A 16,562-nucleotide genomic window follows, 5' to 3' on the forward strand; every position below is an offset into this window, starting at 1 on the left:
TAGACATAGCCTTGGCTAGCCTACCACCAAGCTAAGTTAAAGTATCTCATCTATAAGTCCGATTTGCCTACCACAACCTGGTTCAGACTCCAGGAGGGTACACAACATTTCTCTAGCCAAATTGACTATAACATTGCCCACACTTCCACAGCAGTGTGGCTGCACTAATTTTCCCACTAGCTACAAATACCAAGCATCCACTCGTCCATCAAGATTCTTAAAACATAAAATGCAATTTACATAATAAAACAGATAACATGATCATAATTCTCAACACATAATTCGCAATAATCCCTCCCCATCGTTCTTAACAATAAATTTCTCAACAATCTCGTGATTAGTATATCACCATAAAATTCACAATCTCTACTTTATTCTTAACATTTCAAGAACTTAGTATAAAACCACAATTTTTGCCATATAATACCATAACAAATCCCACTGGTTTAATTATACTATAAAACAAGTCATTCTGATGCCACACTTATTTGAGTGTTAAATCAAATTATAATCAGTATAGTTTGTTAAAAATAAAGGTATGATCACCTCCACAATTTAATACAACTATATGTTTTAAAATAAAAATGATATGATCACCTTACTCACTTTAACTTTTCCCAAATACTTGTATAATAACAAAAATCATCCATATACTCAAGTTTAATTGGTTCAATTTCCATAATATATTGATATAATCTATTTTCTTACCTAATACCGAAGATAAGCCTACCACGTTCTTGAAACCGAACCTGCAACTTTTGAGAGACGAAACCCCCAATTTTCCTAAACCTAGCCGAGGAGAGAGAAACAATCGGAGAGGAGAGAAAAAAGATCGGAGAGCAAGAAGGAGACCCGAGAGAGCTTAGGAGAGAGAGAGAGAGAGAGATGAGAGAGAGAACCTAAAACCCTAATTTGTGTGTGTGTGTGTGTGTGTGTGTGTGAGAGAGAGAGAGAGAGAGAGAGACTATGTGTGTGTGTGTGTGTTATAAAAAAAAAAAGAAATATAAGCTTCCTTGACTTATAGACCCTTAGCCCGCACAAAATTGTCGACGGTTTTCTTGAAATCGTCAACGATTTGGTCTCATACCAAACCATTTTTTCCTGTGTTCTTACATATAGGCTCTCAGTTGTTTGAAATAGTCGACGATTTCCCCGAACTCCCTGAAACCATCGATGAGTTGGTCTTGCATCAAACCAAATTTATTATTTTTATTTTTCGGATCCTTATCCTCCACTTGATGAATGACTTCATTTAAGAGTGTCATATATATAACACATCTTCCCTCTAATAGGCTTTCGCAAATTTTTACTAAATAGCCAAAGCATCCAGCAAAATAAATCTCAAATAGCATAACCAAACTATCTTCTTTATGTCTCAACCTCATAATAGAATTTGAATAATTATCCACATGCATTCAAGTTCTATGAGAGCAAATAAAATATTTTTTAGCATCAATCATTTCTTTCAAGTGAAAAGAGTGAGAAAATTTAGGCCTTGTTTTGTTGCAAAAAATAATATTTATTGTCTAAAAAAATAAAAAAACAAATAATTTTTTAAATTTTGCGACATGTTTATAAAAATAAAAAACTAATAATTTTTCAACTATTCAATATTCATTTGGGCCACATCAATAAGATAAGTGGGCAAAAAACCTGCTCTCGTAACTTGTACCGGTAGTGGTGTCATAGAAGTAAGTGTTATTGTCGATGGATCTGTCAATTAATTATATTATATAGAATCAACTGCTATTGAGGAAGCATCCAATTGCAATTCTATAGGCATATCCTAAGGAGTGAGGGAGGGAATAACCTTCCAACTCAATTCTCTATCCTCTGAATCAATCTCCCAGTCAAATTAGTTGCCTTCTTGATCGACCACTCCACTCCATTACCTGACAGCCCCTACTTTCATTCGAATGTCAACCTCGAAACAACCTCGTCCTCTGAGAACCTCCATGAAGGTCTTCCCCTACTCTCCAGTTACTCAATCGAGGACTCCTTCTTAGAAATGACTCATCCTTCCCGAAGACAACATATTAGTCCCCGTTGTACTACGCTATTGAGTATGCTTGCTCCCCTCTTCTTTCTTATCATAACATGTTTTTTTTTTTTGTGAAATAACTCTGATGAGAAGAAAAAAGAAGATGTTAAGAGACCCTTTTGGCCTAACCCAAAAATGTTCCAAATTCAAATTTTCAAATAATTTAAAAAATGTCACCTTAATTTTTAATTTTCTAAATTTGTATAGAAAAATTCAAAAACATCTTTTTACCATTTTCTACATTTATGATGTTTAGTATAATTTTTATAAAAAATAAAAAATAAAGTTTTTTTTTTTGGGTAATTATGGCAATCAAGAAATTAAGAATGAAAAATTGACAATTAAAACATAAAAATTTAAAATAAGTTGATATTTTTATAATTCTTTAAAAATATAAAAAATAAAACCACAACTAAACAAACCCTTAAGATTTGTTTGACATGTAAAAGAAATGAAATAAAATAAAATTAATTTTTAAAATTATATATATTTTTTCATATAATTTTCCACACATCCTATTCTCTTTTTAATCCGGACAGGATTACAATGAAGCTACTGTAGTCGGTAGAGGCGCTAAAACGACGTTGTTTAGGACTTCTTCTTGAGTGGTTTTGGCCTTTGGGGATGGAGCGGTTCTGGAGATGGATTTGCTTGCTTTTGATGTTTTCATGGGCTCTGCAGACAGAGACTCTTCCTGGTTCGGAGATTGAGTCGCTAACACGGGAACTGTTAGAATCGGCTAGGGATCCGGCGTTCTTTGAGTGGTTGAAGAGGGTTCGACGGAGAATCCATGAGTACCCGGAACTAGCTTTCGAGGAGAACAAGACGAGCGAACTCATCAGATCGGAGCTTGACTTGGCTGGAATCAGGTATAGATGGCCAGTTTCCAAGACGGGTGTGGTGGCTTCAATTGGATCTGGGTCTCACCCATGGTTCTCTCTCAGGGCGGATATGGATGCCCTCCCTATTCAGGTTCCTCTCTCTCTCTCTCTCTCTCTCTCTCTCTCTCTCTCTCTCTCTTGAATTCGAAAATTTTAAAAACTATGGAGAAATTTGTAATCTTAGAATGAAAAATCCTTTAGTTTACTCTTTGGGATGTGCTTCTTAATTTTTTCGTGATTTGAATTTAAGCATTTCCAAATATGAGTGCTAATTTTTTTTTGTTTGGTTTTCCGGAATGGGAATCGAAGAATTGGAACGGACTTGAATTGATGTCTTTGGACAATATAAGAAACTGTAATGGGATTAGTTCTTAATTTCCACTGAAATTATTTGTTGAATAATTAAGGAATTAGAGTGAAATTTGATTGGATGTACGAAATGTGTTATCAAAATTCTGCTATTTATATTGGCTCTCAATATTTGCGTACAACCACTTTAAATAATTCTCAAGCCCTTATTGCTTTGGATTGTCTAAAATCTTTTGATCTTTCACTTATTAATTTATTGCTTCTTCTGCGTTTGATTATAACTGTAATTTAAAACTTGCTTGTATGTATAAAGAAAGAAGAAAATAATTCTTCTCGTTTTTTTAACCATCTGGAAATTACAATGCTGTTTATATAATACAATGGCAGAAATAAAAAACAGAAAGAATAACAAAAAATATAACTAAATTCGTTTTAACAAATACAAATGAAAATTAGTTTGTGAAACAGAGATTGTTGGAGAGAAAACTTCTTGAGTCGCTGGAGGTGTATTCTTGCAAATGAACTGTAGCTCTGTAGAAAATACAGAGGAGAATAAGTAGCTGATACGCCCCCTCAAGATGGCAGTGGGGAATATACATTCAACACACCAAGCTTGCGTAGAAGAAAATGAAAAACATCAGAGCCCAAAGCCTTGGTAAAAATATCAGCTGTTTGATGATGCGTGGAAACATGAAGGAGACGTAAAAAACCAGCTTGAACATTATCACGAACCAAGTGACAATCAATGTCAATGTGCTTAGTTCGTTCATGAAAGCTTGATTATCACAAAACAATGAAATGGGCAAAGAAACCAAAACACCAAGATCACGAAGCAGATTAGTAAGCCAAGTCAGTTCGCAGGAAGTGGTGGCCATAGCACGATATTCAGCTTCAGCAGAAGATCGTGAAATAGTTGTCTGCTTCTTAGATCTCCAGGAAATAAGAGAATTTCCAAGAACTATACAAAACCCAGTAACAGAGCGACGAGAATCGGGACAACTTACCCAATCAGAATCAGTAAAACTAGTGAGCTTAAGAGTAGAATGAACAGAAAAAAATAAACCCTATCCAGGAGAGGATTTCAAATATCTGAGCACACTATGAGCTGCATGAAGATGAGGTAAACGTGGTGCATCCATAAACTGAGAAAGAACTTGAACAGAAAAAGCAATATCAGGTCTACTAATTGTTAAATAGAGTAATCTGCCAACGAGACGACGATACTGCAAAGGATTATTAAGTAGTTCACCATCAGACTTGGAAAGCTTAAGAAATTGAGTCATGGGAAATGAAACTAGTTTTGAACCAAGAAAACCAGTATCTTGTAAAATATCCAAAACATATTTTTGTTGACAAAGAAAGAACCCTTTAGAAGATCGAGCAATTTCAAGTCCTAAAAAATATCTTAAACAGCCAAGATCTTTAATTTTGAAGTTGGAATGTAGAAATTGCTTAATAGCAGTAATGGAGTCCATACTGGAACTGGCAAGAATGATATCATCAGCGTAGACCAAAAGAACAATAAAATGTGTAGCAGATTTCTGAGTAAACAAACAAGAATCAAATTTAGACTGAATTAATCCGTTATCAATAAGAGTTTTGGCAAGCTTTGAAAACCATTGTCGTGATGCTTGCTTCACACCGTAAAGACTCTTATGAAGGCGACAGACCAAATCATTTTTCCCTTGAAATTTATGACCAGGAGGTAATTTCATATAAACCTCTTCTGATAAATCACCATGAAGAAAAGCATTGTTTACATCAAGCTGATGAACAAACCAGTGTTTTGTGGCAGCAACAGCTAGTAAACATCGAATTGAAACCATTTTTGCAACCGGAGAGAATGTTTCAAAATAGTCAATACCTTCCTGTTGAGTGTATCCCTGTGCTACTAAACGAGCTTTAAATCGCTCAATGGAACCATTTGAATTATATTTAATACGATACACCCATTTGCAGCCAATAGGTTTGTGACCATGAGGTAATGATGTAAGTGACCAAGTTTTGTTCTCTTCAAGTGCCTGTAGTTTAGCATTTATAGCTTCACGCCATTCAGAAAATTGTACAGCTTGATGATAATATTGAGGTTCAAAGTTCATAGAAACATTTAACATAAATGAACGATAAACTGGAGAAAGATGAGAATATGACAGAACAGAGGATAAAGAATATGGTTTACCTGAAACATTCTGATCTGAACTGTGAAGAGAAGAATGAACTGAGATATAATTTCTGGCCAAAGAACGATGATAGTCATGAAGATAAGAAGGAGGATGTCTAGATCTCGTTGAATGTCTAAGAGGAATGGCATGTGAAGTAGATGGAGTAGAAGATGAAGATAAGGGAATAACTGAAGATGGCAAATTAGAAGAAAAATTGAATTCAGTAGGAACAATATCTGATGACTGAATAGGTAAAGGTATATCACAATTTGAATGTTTTGTAAGATAATCAGGTGGTAAAGTGGCAAAAGGAAAAATATTTTCATGGAAAATGACATCTCGAGAAACAAAAATCTGATGATTTTGTAGATCAAATAATTTGTATCCTTTGATGCCAAAAGGATAACCAAGAAAAATACAACGACGAGAACGAGCATCAAATTTATGACGATTAAAAGGAAGAGTACAAGCAAAACACAATGCACCAATAACTCGCATGTGAGAGTATGAAGGAGACTTACCAAATAAAACTTCATAAGGAGTTCTATTTGACAAAAGAGGAGTTGGTGTTCTATTAATAATATAAGCAGCAGCCAAAATACAGTCAGACCAGAAAACAAGAGGTAAATGAGCTTGAAAACTAAGGGATCTAGCAACATTAAGCAAATGCTGATGTTTTCTTTCCACAACTGAGTTTTGTTGTGGAGTTGCAACACAAGATCGTTGATGTATAATCCCATTTGAATTATAAAAGTCTGCTATATTGAATTCAGAACCATTATCAGTTCGTATAACTTTAACTGTGGTCTAAAATTGATTTTGAATGAATGCAAAAAAAGATTGAAGAAATAGACGAGTTTCAGATTTAGATTTCATGAGATATATCCATGTGCATCATGAAAAATCATCAACAATGGATAAAAAATAACGAAAGCCTTGTAATGAGGGAGTTGCAAACGGATCCCAAATATCAGCATGAATTAACTGAAAATTAAAAGTTGAAACAGATTTACTAAGTGGGAAAGATAATCCGTGTTGTTTAGCAAGTGGACAAATATTACAAGGTTCATGATTATTTGATGGAGAAAAAGAAATAAAATGATGTAACATATGTAATCGTTGAAAAGAAATATGTCCTAATCGTTGATGCCATCGATCATACAATTGATTTTCATTATTTGAAGAAAAAGAATTAACAGTTGATGAATCAGAATGAACTTTATTTGAGAAAGGAAGCAAGTAATATAGGCCATTAAATAGTTGGCCCAGTCCAATTGTCCTCCACAGCTTCAGGTCCTGAATATAACAGAAAGAGGAAGAAAAAATTAGACAACAAGCCAAAGACGATGATAATTTGCTAGCAGAAATAAGATTGAAATTGAATGAAGGAATACAGAGAACATCATGTAAAATAAGAGATGATGACAGTGAGACAGTTCCTGTATGAGTTACAAGAACACGGGTACCATTTGGGAGATTAACAAACGATTGAGGTGAAGAAGTTATTGTAGTTAACAGAGAAATATCACCAACCATGTGATTAGTGGCACCCGTATCTATAATCCAGGAAGTGGAAGAAGATAAAAAAGAAAAACAATTAGAAGATATACCTGTCATAGACATTGAAGGTAAAGAAGAACTACCATTGGAATTTGTTGATGCAACGAGAGCTGAAGATGATGGAGGTGAAGGATGAAGTAGAGCCAACAATTGATTACATTGTTCTTGAGTAAAAGGTAAAGTATGAACATCTGAAGTGACTTGATTTGCAAAAGATTCAATTCTTTTGGATTTTGTGAATTTAAAACCTGGTCGAAAACCATGAAGTCTGTAACATTTATTAACTATATGGCCTGAAATTCCACAATGAGAGCACACAGGTCTGTCTTTCTTAAAAGACTTAGAAATATTTGATGATGGTGAAGAAGCTGTAATCATAGCAGCAAAATCAAAAATTGGAGTTGAAACAGATGTAAGCTGCCGTTGTCCTTCATCTTGAAGAAGAAGAGAAAATGCCTTGTTAATGGTGGGAAGAGGATCCATCATTAACAATTGTCCTCGTATTGCTGAAAAAGAATCGTTTAATCCCATGAGAAATTGAATAGTGTAATCAAATTGTTCACGATCAAAAATTTTCTAAAGTGCTCCACATGTACATCACGGAGAACAAGAACAACATGGAGCTGGCCGATAACTTTGAAGCTCGTCCCATAGAGTTTTCAATTGATTGTAGTATTGAGTAATGGATAATTGTCCTTGGGAGAGATCTGATATTGATTTCTTCAATTGATAAACCCGTGGTGCACTACTTCTTGAAAAACGCTGTTGCAGATCTAGCCAAATGTTTCTTGCATTATCAGAGAATAAGACACTGGATGCAATGTCTTTAGATAATGAATTCGTAATCCATGCAACAACCTTGGAATTACAACATCCCCAAGCAGATCTAAGGGGATCATTTACATCAGGTTGCAGAAGAGATCCATCAATGAATGAAAGCTTATTCTTGGCATGGAGAGAAGTGATCATGGAGCGACTCCATGTATGATAATTTGCTTCTGTAAGAGGTGAAGTTACAAGAGAGATTCCAGGATTATCTCCATGATGCAGATAATATGGATTTGTGAAATCATCTATGGTGGATGAATTTGTAAATGTGGAAGAATTTGCGGAAGCCATGAAAACAGAGACTCCAAAAAAAAAGAACAGCTATGCTCTGATACCATATAAAGAAAGAAGAAAATAATTCTTCTTGTTTTTTTAACCATCTGGAAATTACAATGATGTTTATATAATACAATGGAAGAAATAAAAAACAGAAAGAATAACAAAAAATATAACTGAATTCGTTTTAACAAATACAACTGAAAATTAGTTTGTGAAACAGAGATTGTTGGAGAGAAAACTTCTTGAGTCGCTGGAGGTGTATTCCTGCAAATGAACTGTAGCTCTGTAGAAAATACAGAGGAGAATAAGTAGCTGATAGTATGAGGAATATATATAGTTATGTTCATCTTCTAGTGTCTTTAAGTCTAAACAAAAATCAACACTATGGGTTTGGTAGGAACTGGTAGAGTGGGAGCACAAGAGCAAGAATAATGGGAAAATGCATGCCTGCGGCCATGATGCTCATGTGACAATGCTGCTTGGAGCAGCGAAGCTACTGCACGACAGAAGGGATATATTAAAGGTAAATTTACAGCGGTTCATCAAGTAACAAAAATTGTGGAATTCAAGGATTATCTTCTTCTCTTCAACTAAATTGGTTGTTTGGAATGTGTTATGAAGGGTACTGTTAAGCTTGTCTTCCAACCCGGAGAAGAGGGTCGTGCTGGTGCTTACCATATGCTAAAAGAGGGTGCTCTTGATAAGGTTAGGGCTATATTTGGATTACATGTTTCTCCAGAAATGCCCATTGGCACCATTGGTTCGAGACCAGGTCCAATGCTTGCTGGCTCTGGTAGGTTTTTAGCCACAATTCAAGGGAAAGGAGGACATGCTGCAACTCCCCATGCAACTAAAGATCCCATTCTTGCTGCTTCCTTTGCCATCCTCGCACTCCAACAGATTGTTTCAAGGGAGACTGATCCTCTTGAGGCAACGGTAATTTACCTTCTGATTATCTTATATGTTTACAACCAAAATTTCTTATATTTTGTTTTTATAAATTCATGTTGTCTCAGTGGAGGTCTAATTAGTAAAATTGTTTTGTTCATTTGGGTAAATACGTAGTTGGTTACTGTCGGGTTCATAGAAGGTGGCAGCGCAGGTAATGTAATCCCGGAGACTCTGAAATTTGGAGGTACTTTTCGGAGCATGACTTCAGAAGGTATCGACTACCTTCAGCAAAGGATAAAAGAGGTATGTAAGGGTTTGATTAGAAACAAGTTAAAGAAAAGGACTTCCAGTCAAAATTTATGTACAAATGTTTGTACATATTGTTCAAATGTGTTTGTTTTCATAATGCTTGGATTTAAAATTCTGTGGCTACTCATGGTAAAAACCATATTAGATTCAAACTGATTGCCCAAATAATTGAAGTTGAATTCTGCCTGGGGAATAAGAAGTGCAGCTAGAAAATAAAACCAATGGAGGATGGAGTTCGGACCTCAGAAGGTTATTCTTCTTGATACTGCAATGAATTCATAGTACATTTGGAAAACCCAGTAAAAAAATAAGAAATTTTAAATTAATGATTTGAAATTTGGAAAATTCGTGTCGCTCGGGTTCAGGGGTATAACCTTCTCAGAAAAATTCCATTTTTGGGCCAAAAAATGATTCCTCATTGTCTTGTAGGGTATAAAATCCCATAGAAATGGTCACATTGTGCTTGATGTTGGCTATTAGCGCTATTCTACTTAGCATTGAAACTTACTTTTTGCTTGAAGTTTCTTTGGGAATGGCCTGGGGAAATGTTATTGGAGGAGCATATACAACTCCAATACCATTTGTGTTGAAAGAGAATGGCGACATGTGTTATTTAACAGGTGATAGAGACACAAGCAGGAGTGCATAGGTGCACTGCTACGGTCGACTTCATGGAGAAGACACGGAGGCCTTATCCTGCTACTGTCAATGATAAAGCCATGTACGAACATACAAAGAGAATTGGAGAAATCTTGCTTGGACAACCCAATGTGCACCTTATTCCGATGAGTATGGGAGCAGAGGACTTTAGCTTCTATTCTCAGAAGATGGCGGCAGCATTTTTCGCGATCGGGACAAAGAACGAAACGCTATCAGGTAAAAGGTTGCACTCACCGTACCTCGTCATTGATGAGGAGGTTCTTCCCATCGGGGCAGCTCTCCATGCTGCAGTTGCAATCTCATACCTGGATGCCCAAGTTGCTGAGATTCGATAAAACCGGGGTGGGAGATGGCTTCTGATCAATTTGAGCATCATTAGGTATGGTGAAGGGAGCTGGGTAGTGTTCCAGGTCTGTAATTAGTTCCATCTATGTACTGAAATGTCATAAGGAAAAAATTATTTTCATTTGCATCTGAATTTAGCATTGATTTGACTTGTTAGTGCAGACCATAAAGGCCCATATGATGCCTGAGAAAGATATAGCGATGGAAGGTAAGTTAATTTTCTATCCAAATTTTGAGCCATAAAAGGACTTCCCCCTAAAAAAAATTAGTAATGAATTACGTCTATAATACCTCTGAAATATAAAAATTTTACTGAGAAATGTGTTTTATCTTGAAGTGATTGTAATGGAAGCTTTTCAATTTAAATTACTTAATTTGTTGTGGCTGAATCGATATGATATGTAGTAGCTATCGCTTCTAATCAAATGCTCTATATTCATTGCTATATGTACGAGTAGATGCATGTTCTCGGTGAGGTTAAAATACACTCAACGTTTAGCTTATGTTATTTTAGTTTATAAATTGCAAAAATTGGCAAAATGATTTGGTGGAATCAAGTCAACTTCTAGCTTAAAATCAAGCTTTCAAATTGTATACAAGCTCAATTCTTTTATTAATATGAGAGAAGATATATTGGATTTCATCCCCTTTCACCCTCCTCTTTAAATTCAGTCCTCCCTCCCAAACCGAAGATGATGGTGGTTCAGTGAGAGCTGCTTCTGTTGGATTATATTCCAAAGGATATGTCCAACAAATAACACATGAAAGATAAGTGCATCATATAATAAGGGAAATGAAATGACTTATGATAAAGAAAATGAAAGGTTTTATCTAAAATGAAAAGTCTTATCTATGGATTAACTAATGTGAGATATAATGGCTGAAAGTTGAAGAGTTTCCTATGAATCTATATATATTGCTATTGTTATGGGGAGTAGTATGATGGTTAAGATATTTTGCAAAGTACTAGAATAGATTAAAAGTAAGATATATAGGAATTGCCCTCTCTCTGCCTTAGCTCTCTGTTCATCAGTCATATTCCCATAAATCTAGTAGGGTAGAAAGAGCTCGGGTGAAGTGAGAGAAACGATTTCTATGGTTTCTTCAAGCATTCTTATTAGTTTGTATTCACCATGAACGATTTCGGTATGTATATTTTATGTTTTCCGCATTATAGATTATACATGTATGTGAACATCATGATGATGAAGATCCTGTGTTTATTTAATAACATTTAGATTTCTTACATGTGGTATCAAAGCCATGTTGGAATTATTGTGATCTTCCTTGCATGATAAAGATTGTTTTCGTTAACCCCTTACGATCTCGTTATTGTTTCATATAAAAATTTGTGTTCTTCATATTTTTCTAGAATCGAAAAAAAAAAATAATATATGATTATTAAAAAAAAAATTATATGATATTTGCTGGATTTATGAGATTTTATATTCTTAATATACAACAACAACAACAACAACAACAAAACCAAACCTTAGTCTCACTAAGTGAGGTCAGTAATATGAATCTCTTTTTGCCAATTTATGCGATCATGGACCATTATTCAAGGATATTAAATCCTTAATTACTATCTCTTCTCAAGTTATTTTCGGTGTACCCCTACCCCTTCTACTGTCCCACAAGTGCATTATGTGACCTATGTTTTAAGAAAAAATATACAAGAAATATGTACTAATACTGTAGCCATACAAGAAAATAAAATATTCACCCCTTTTCCTTGGCTTACCTTCCAAATTGAAATTGAACGTAAAATCCTAGTCTCGTTACAGAACTTGTTCCTCTCAGAGCATTCACAATTCCACATTACTCCGAAGCTTTGACCTAGAGGGGGTTGGCATGGATGGAGTGTTTTTTAATATTCAAATCCAATTTTTGTAAGGGGAAACGTACCAGGATTAAACAAATACCATAATAATGGTTTATAAGCGCTCTTAACCATGATCAACACGCATGAAAAATCGACTAGAAGCATCAAATGATACATAGGCCTCGTTTTCTACGTCTACCATTTAAGAGCAATTGAGCTAATAGTAATGTAGTCATATGTTGCAGTGAACATAGACGACAGCTTCCAGATTAATAACATCAAGCCACCTTTAATGTGAACTGAATCTCATGTACCAACATTAGAATTTCTTTTAAACCTCAAAGATAGCTGTGCTAATAAAGTAAGTTTGACGTGGAGAAAGAATGCAGCAGCATATAGTCACTTATAATGGTAGCTCAACCAGATTGTCGTTGCACTCTTTTACGCAAGTGCAGCACACAATCGAACAGGGACAGATCATTTGCAATCAGAAGTTGCCATAATTAATTGAAAAGAAAAGATCATTTGCACTATTAAGATCATTTTATGTTCCTGACCCGAGATGTAAAGTGATTGTTGGATGTTTATTTTCTGGCAAATTTAAATTTTTAATTTGTAATAATTTCAATACTTAGGATGAATTCTACTAGTATTTTGGGGAATAAATTAATTTAGTTGTGAATTGAACAAAAGATATGGTCAAATGCTCGGTAATGTCTTATTGCTGGATCACATGCTTTAATGCGAGAATTTTGGGGTAGGGTAGGGGAGGGGGGGGCGGGGGGAAGAAGATGCATGGTTCTTGGCTTTGGGTCACTTACATATTTATATTGGGCGATCAATTGTATTTATGCATGCATAAATTGTCAAATTTTACATAAAAGTAAGCATGTAAAATTCTTATAGTTGGGTGAATAATTGTATTTAAGTGTGTGATTAATTATCTACTTTTAAAGACTAGTTTACGTTATGGCCGATTCTGTGGTATATTGTGCTAATTACGTATCTAAGGAAAATTTTATCTAAAAAAGTGGGACTTAAGTGGTCCATTGTGAGTCCCCATTTACGTGGGAATTGACTTGGTATAATTTAACACAATCATCACTGGACCCCATTGCCACGTCATCAACGTCACCTCAGCAAAAGGTGTAATCAAGGAATTGTTGAAACTGGTAATTCAAAGTTTTTTGAGAATGATGAAATTTGTGGAAGTGATATATCACGTAATGTGGTCATTAAAGAGATTCGGGTTCCTATTCCGATATCTAAACCTTCAACAGATATTATTATTCCTTCAGTTATTAAACAGTATGATAACGTTGAACAACAATCTGGTGATCTTTTACTTCGTAATGAAATATCACCATTGAACCAATTGCAAAATAATGACAAGAAAATTTCCCGGTGTAGCACGTCTCCAAATTTATTTTATGTGCATTGTGTTTAATTCTATTCTGCCATGATACTTACTTTTTGAAAAAAATATATATAATAATAATGATGACCCAGAATGTTTGATGTAATAGTAAATATATAGAATGATATTAATATGTTTACATTACTCACAATATTTTAACATTTTGATGTTATAAAGTATTTTTATTTTAATCACCAAAGTGATTAAATCATGAAGTAAAGTACTCATATGTTTGATGCTAAAATGATATTAAATTATTATAAGATATCAATCATCACCCAAAGGTTGATTAATTGTTCTTATAATATAAGGATAATGTTTTGATATTATTATTATTATTATTATTATTATTATTATTATTATTATTATTATTATTATTATCATTTTATCTATTTATCCAAAGATAATAAATTCTTATAATGAGTGCATATAATGTTACCAGAGAAATATTAAAAATTTAAAATTTAATTAGCATCATTTTAAAGCTCTTTACATTAGTGTTTTCCCAAAAGAAAACATTAGTATATTTATGTTTGTGATCTTATAAATGTTTCATTCAAAGCATTAAGTATGGTTAATTTTTGCAATACCTGTGCATGGATCATTACACTTGCATGCTTCATCTGTTCCAATGTTCAATGGGTTGAATTTTGCTGATTGGAGTGAACAAGTTCAATTTCACCTCAGTGCATTGGATCTTGATTTGACACTCTTAAGTGATTAGCTTGCTGCTATTACTGACTCAAATAGTGCTAAAGAAATAACCTATTATAATAATTGGGAAAGATCAAATAAGTTAAGTTATATTTATGCGAATGAGTGTTGCAAATAACATCAAGACAGCTATTCCCAAAACTGAAAGTGTTAAAGAATTTTTAAAGTTTGTGGGAGAACATTCCCAAATAGCAGATAATTCTCTTGTTGGGACATTAACGAGTACGTTAACCACCATGAAGTTTGATGATTCATGTACTATGCATGAGCATGTTGTTGAAATGACAAATATTGCAGCAAAACTTAAGACTTTGGGAATGGATGTGAATGAAAATTTTCTTATTCAATTCAATTTTAAAGTCATTACCGACTGAGTATGGACCGTTTCAAATGAACTATAGCACCATGAAAGATAAATGGAATGTGCATGAGTTACATAGTACGCTAGTTCAAGAGGAAACACAACCGAACAATAAAGGAATTCACTCTATTCATTATGTAAATAATCAAGGAGCTGACAAGAAAGTAAAGAAGCATGGAAAGGGGAAAGGATCTTTGAAGGATAATGAATCCTTTTCTCATATCTACAAGAAGGTATCAAGTAAAGACAAATATCGTTTCTGTGGAAAACTTGAACATCACCTGCAATACTACTTGAAACGGAAAATTTGGTTTGAAAGGAAGGGTAAGCCTAGAGTTTATGTATGCTTCAAATTGAATTTAGCTGAAGTTCCTTATAATACTTGGTGGATTGGTTCTGGATGTACAACTTATGTTTCTAATATGATGCAGGGATTTCTTACAATCCAGAACATAAACTCGAATGACAAGTTTATCTTCACAAGGAACCGAATAAAAGTGCTAGTTGAAGTTGTTGGGACTTATCGTATAATCCTAGACACTAATTATTGTTTGGATTTATATGAGACTTTTTATGTTCCTAGTATTTCTAAGAATTTAGTTTCATTATCTAAATTGGATGTTTCTAGGTACACTTGTAATTTTAATAAAGTTTTTTTTTTTTTTAGTTTATTTAAAGATACCTATATGGTTGGTTGCGGTATGCTTTGTGATTAATTATATAAGCTAAAACTTGATAATCATTATGTGGAAACACTGTTAACCTTGCATCATAGTATTGGTGCTAAACGAAGTTTAGTGAATGAACGATCTGCTTACTTGTGACATAAACGATTAGGTCTTATTTCCAAAAAAAAGACTGGAAAGATTAGTAAAGAGTGAAATTCTTCCAGATTTGGATTTCACTGACTTTGACATTTGTGTAGATTGTATTAAAGAAAAGCATACAAGACACACAAAGAAAGGAGCCACAAGGAGCACTCAACTTCTAGAAATTATACACACTGATATATGTGGACCCTTTGACGTAAATACCTTCAATAATGATAGATATTTCATCACCTTTATTGATGATATTTCACGTTACGGATATGTCTACTTGCTACATGATAAATCTCAAGCCGTAAACGCTTTGGAGATTTATGTAAATGAAGTTGAAAGGGAATTAGATAGAAAGGTGAAAATTGTTAGATCTGATAGACACATGGAGCTCAATTATTTGGTCGTTGAGGAAGTCCAAAAAAAAAAAACTGTTGTTATAGAACATATTAGGACTGAGCTCATGATAACAGATCCTTTTACTAAGGGGTTGACACCAAAGACATTTAGGGAACATGCTAATCACATGAGTCTTTGTTGTAATCCGTGATGTATAATTGTGGATCTTTAGGTTTTGTTTTATAACATGTATGTTGATATCACTAATGTTGTTTCTGAACATTGTTTCCTGTTTACCATAAATTACGTAATTATGGAGATGGATCATTGTTAATAGAAATGGTCATTGACAAAGACATTATAGGGACATTATGATTACTTCCTATTATGGATTATAGTTAAATGATTTGCTAGCATAGTAGTACATGAAAGGGAAGATGTCGCTTTAATGATATTTACCACCATGAATCATGTTAGAAGGTTGTTTAATTATGATATTATGGTAATCTCACTAAAAGTATGCATAAGCTGACAATTGTGCGCATATTATGGTTATATGGTTGATCCAAATTAAAGTCATTCATATGGGCCAAGTGGAAGAATGTCGGATTATATCCTAAAGGATATGCCCCACATGAATAACACACGAAAAATAAGGGATTAACTAATATGAGATATAATGGCTGGAAGTTGAAGAGTTTCCTATGAATCTATATATATTGCTATTGTTATGGGGAGTAGTATGATGGTTAAGATATTTTGCAAAGTGATGGAATAGATTAAAAGAAGGTATATTGGAATTGTCCTCTCTCTGCCTTAGCTC

The 16,562-nt window shown here is 34.1% G+C and overlaps 1 protein-coding gene across 1 annotated transcript; it reads left to right on the forward strand.

Annotated features, from left to right (window-relative positions):
- Positions 1-2,553: 2,553 nt before the first annotated feature.
- Positions 2,554-10,392, forward strand: LOC131155457 (IAA-amino acid hydrolase ILR1-like 3). Its single transcript, XM_058108622.1, has 5 exons — positions 2,554-3,013; positions 8,458-8,583; positions 8,682-8,996; positions 9,126-9,254; positions 9,881-10,392. Exons 1-5 carry the CDS (start codon positions 2,666-2,668, stop codon positions 10,253-10,255), a joined length of 1,293 nt encoding a protein of 430 aa, XP_057964605.1. The 5' UTR covers positions 2,554-2,665; the 3' UTR covers positions 10,256-10,392.
- The last annotated feature ends 6,170 nt before the right edge of the window (positions 10,393-16,562 follow it).

The sequence above is a fragment of the Malania oleifera genome, chromosome 1 (assembly GCF_029873635.1).
Source record: "Malania oleifera isolate guangnan ecotype guangnan chromosome 1, ASM2987363v1, whole genome shotgun sequence".
NCBI classification, from domain to species: Eukaryota; Viridiplantae; Streptophyta; class Magnoliopsida; order Santalales; family Ximeniaceae; genus Malania; species Malania oleifera.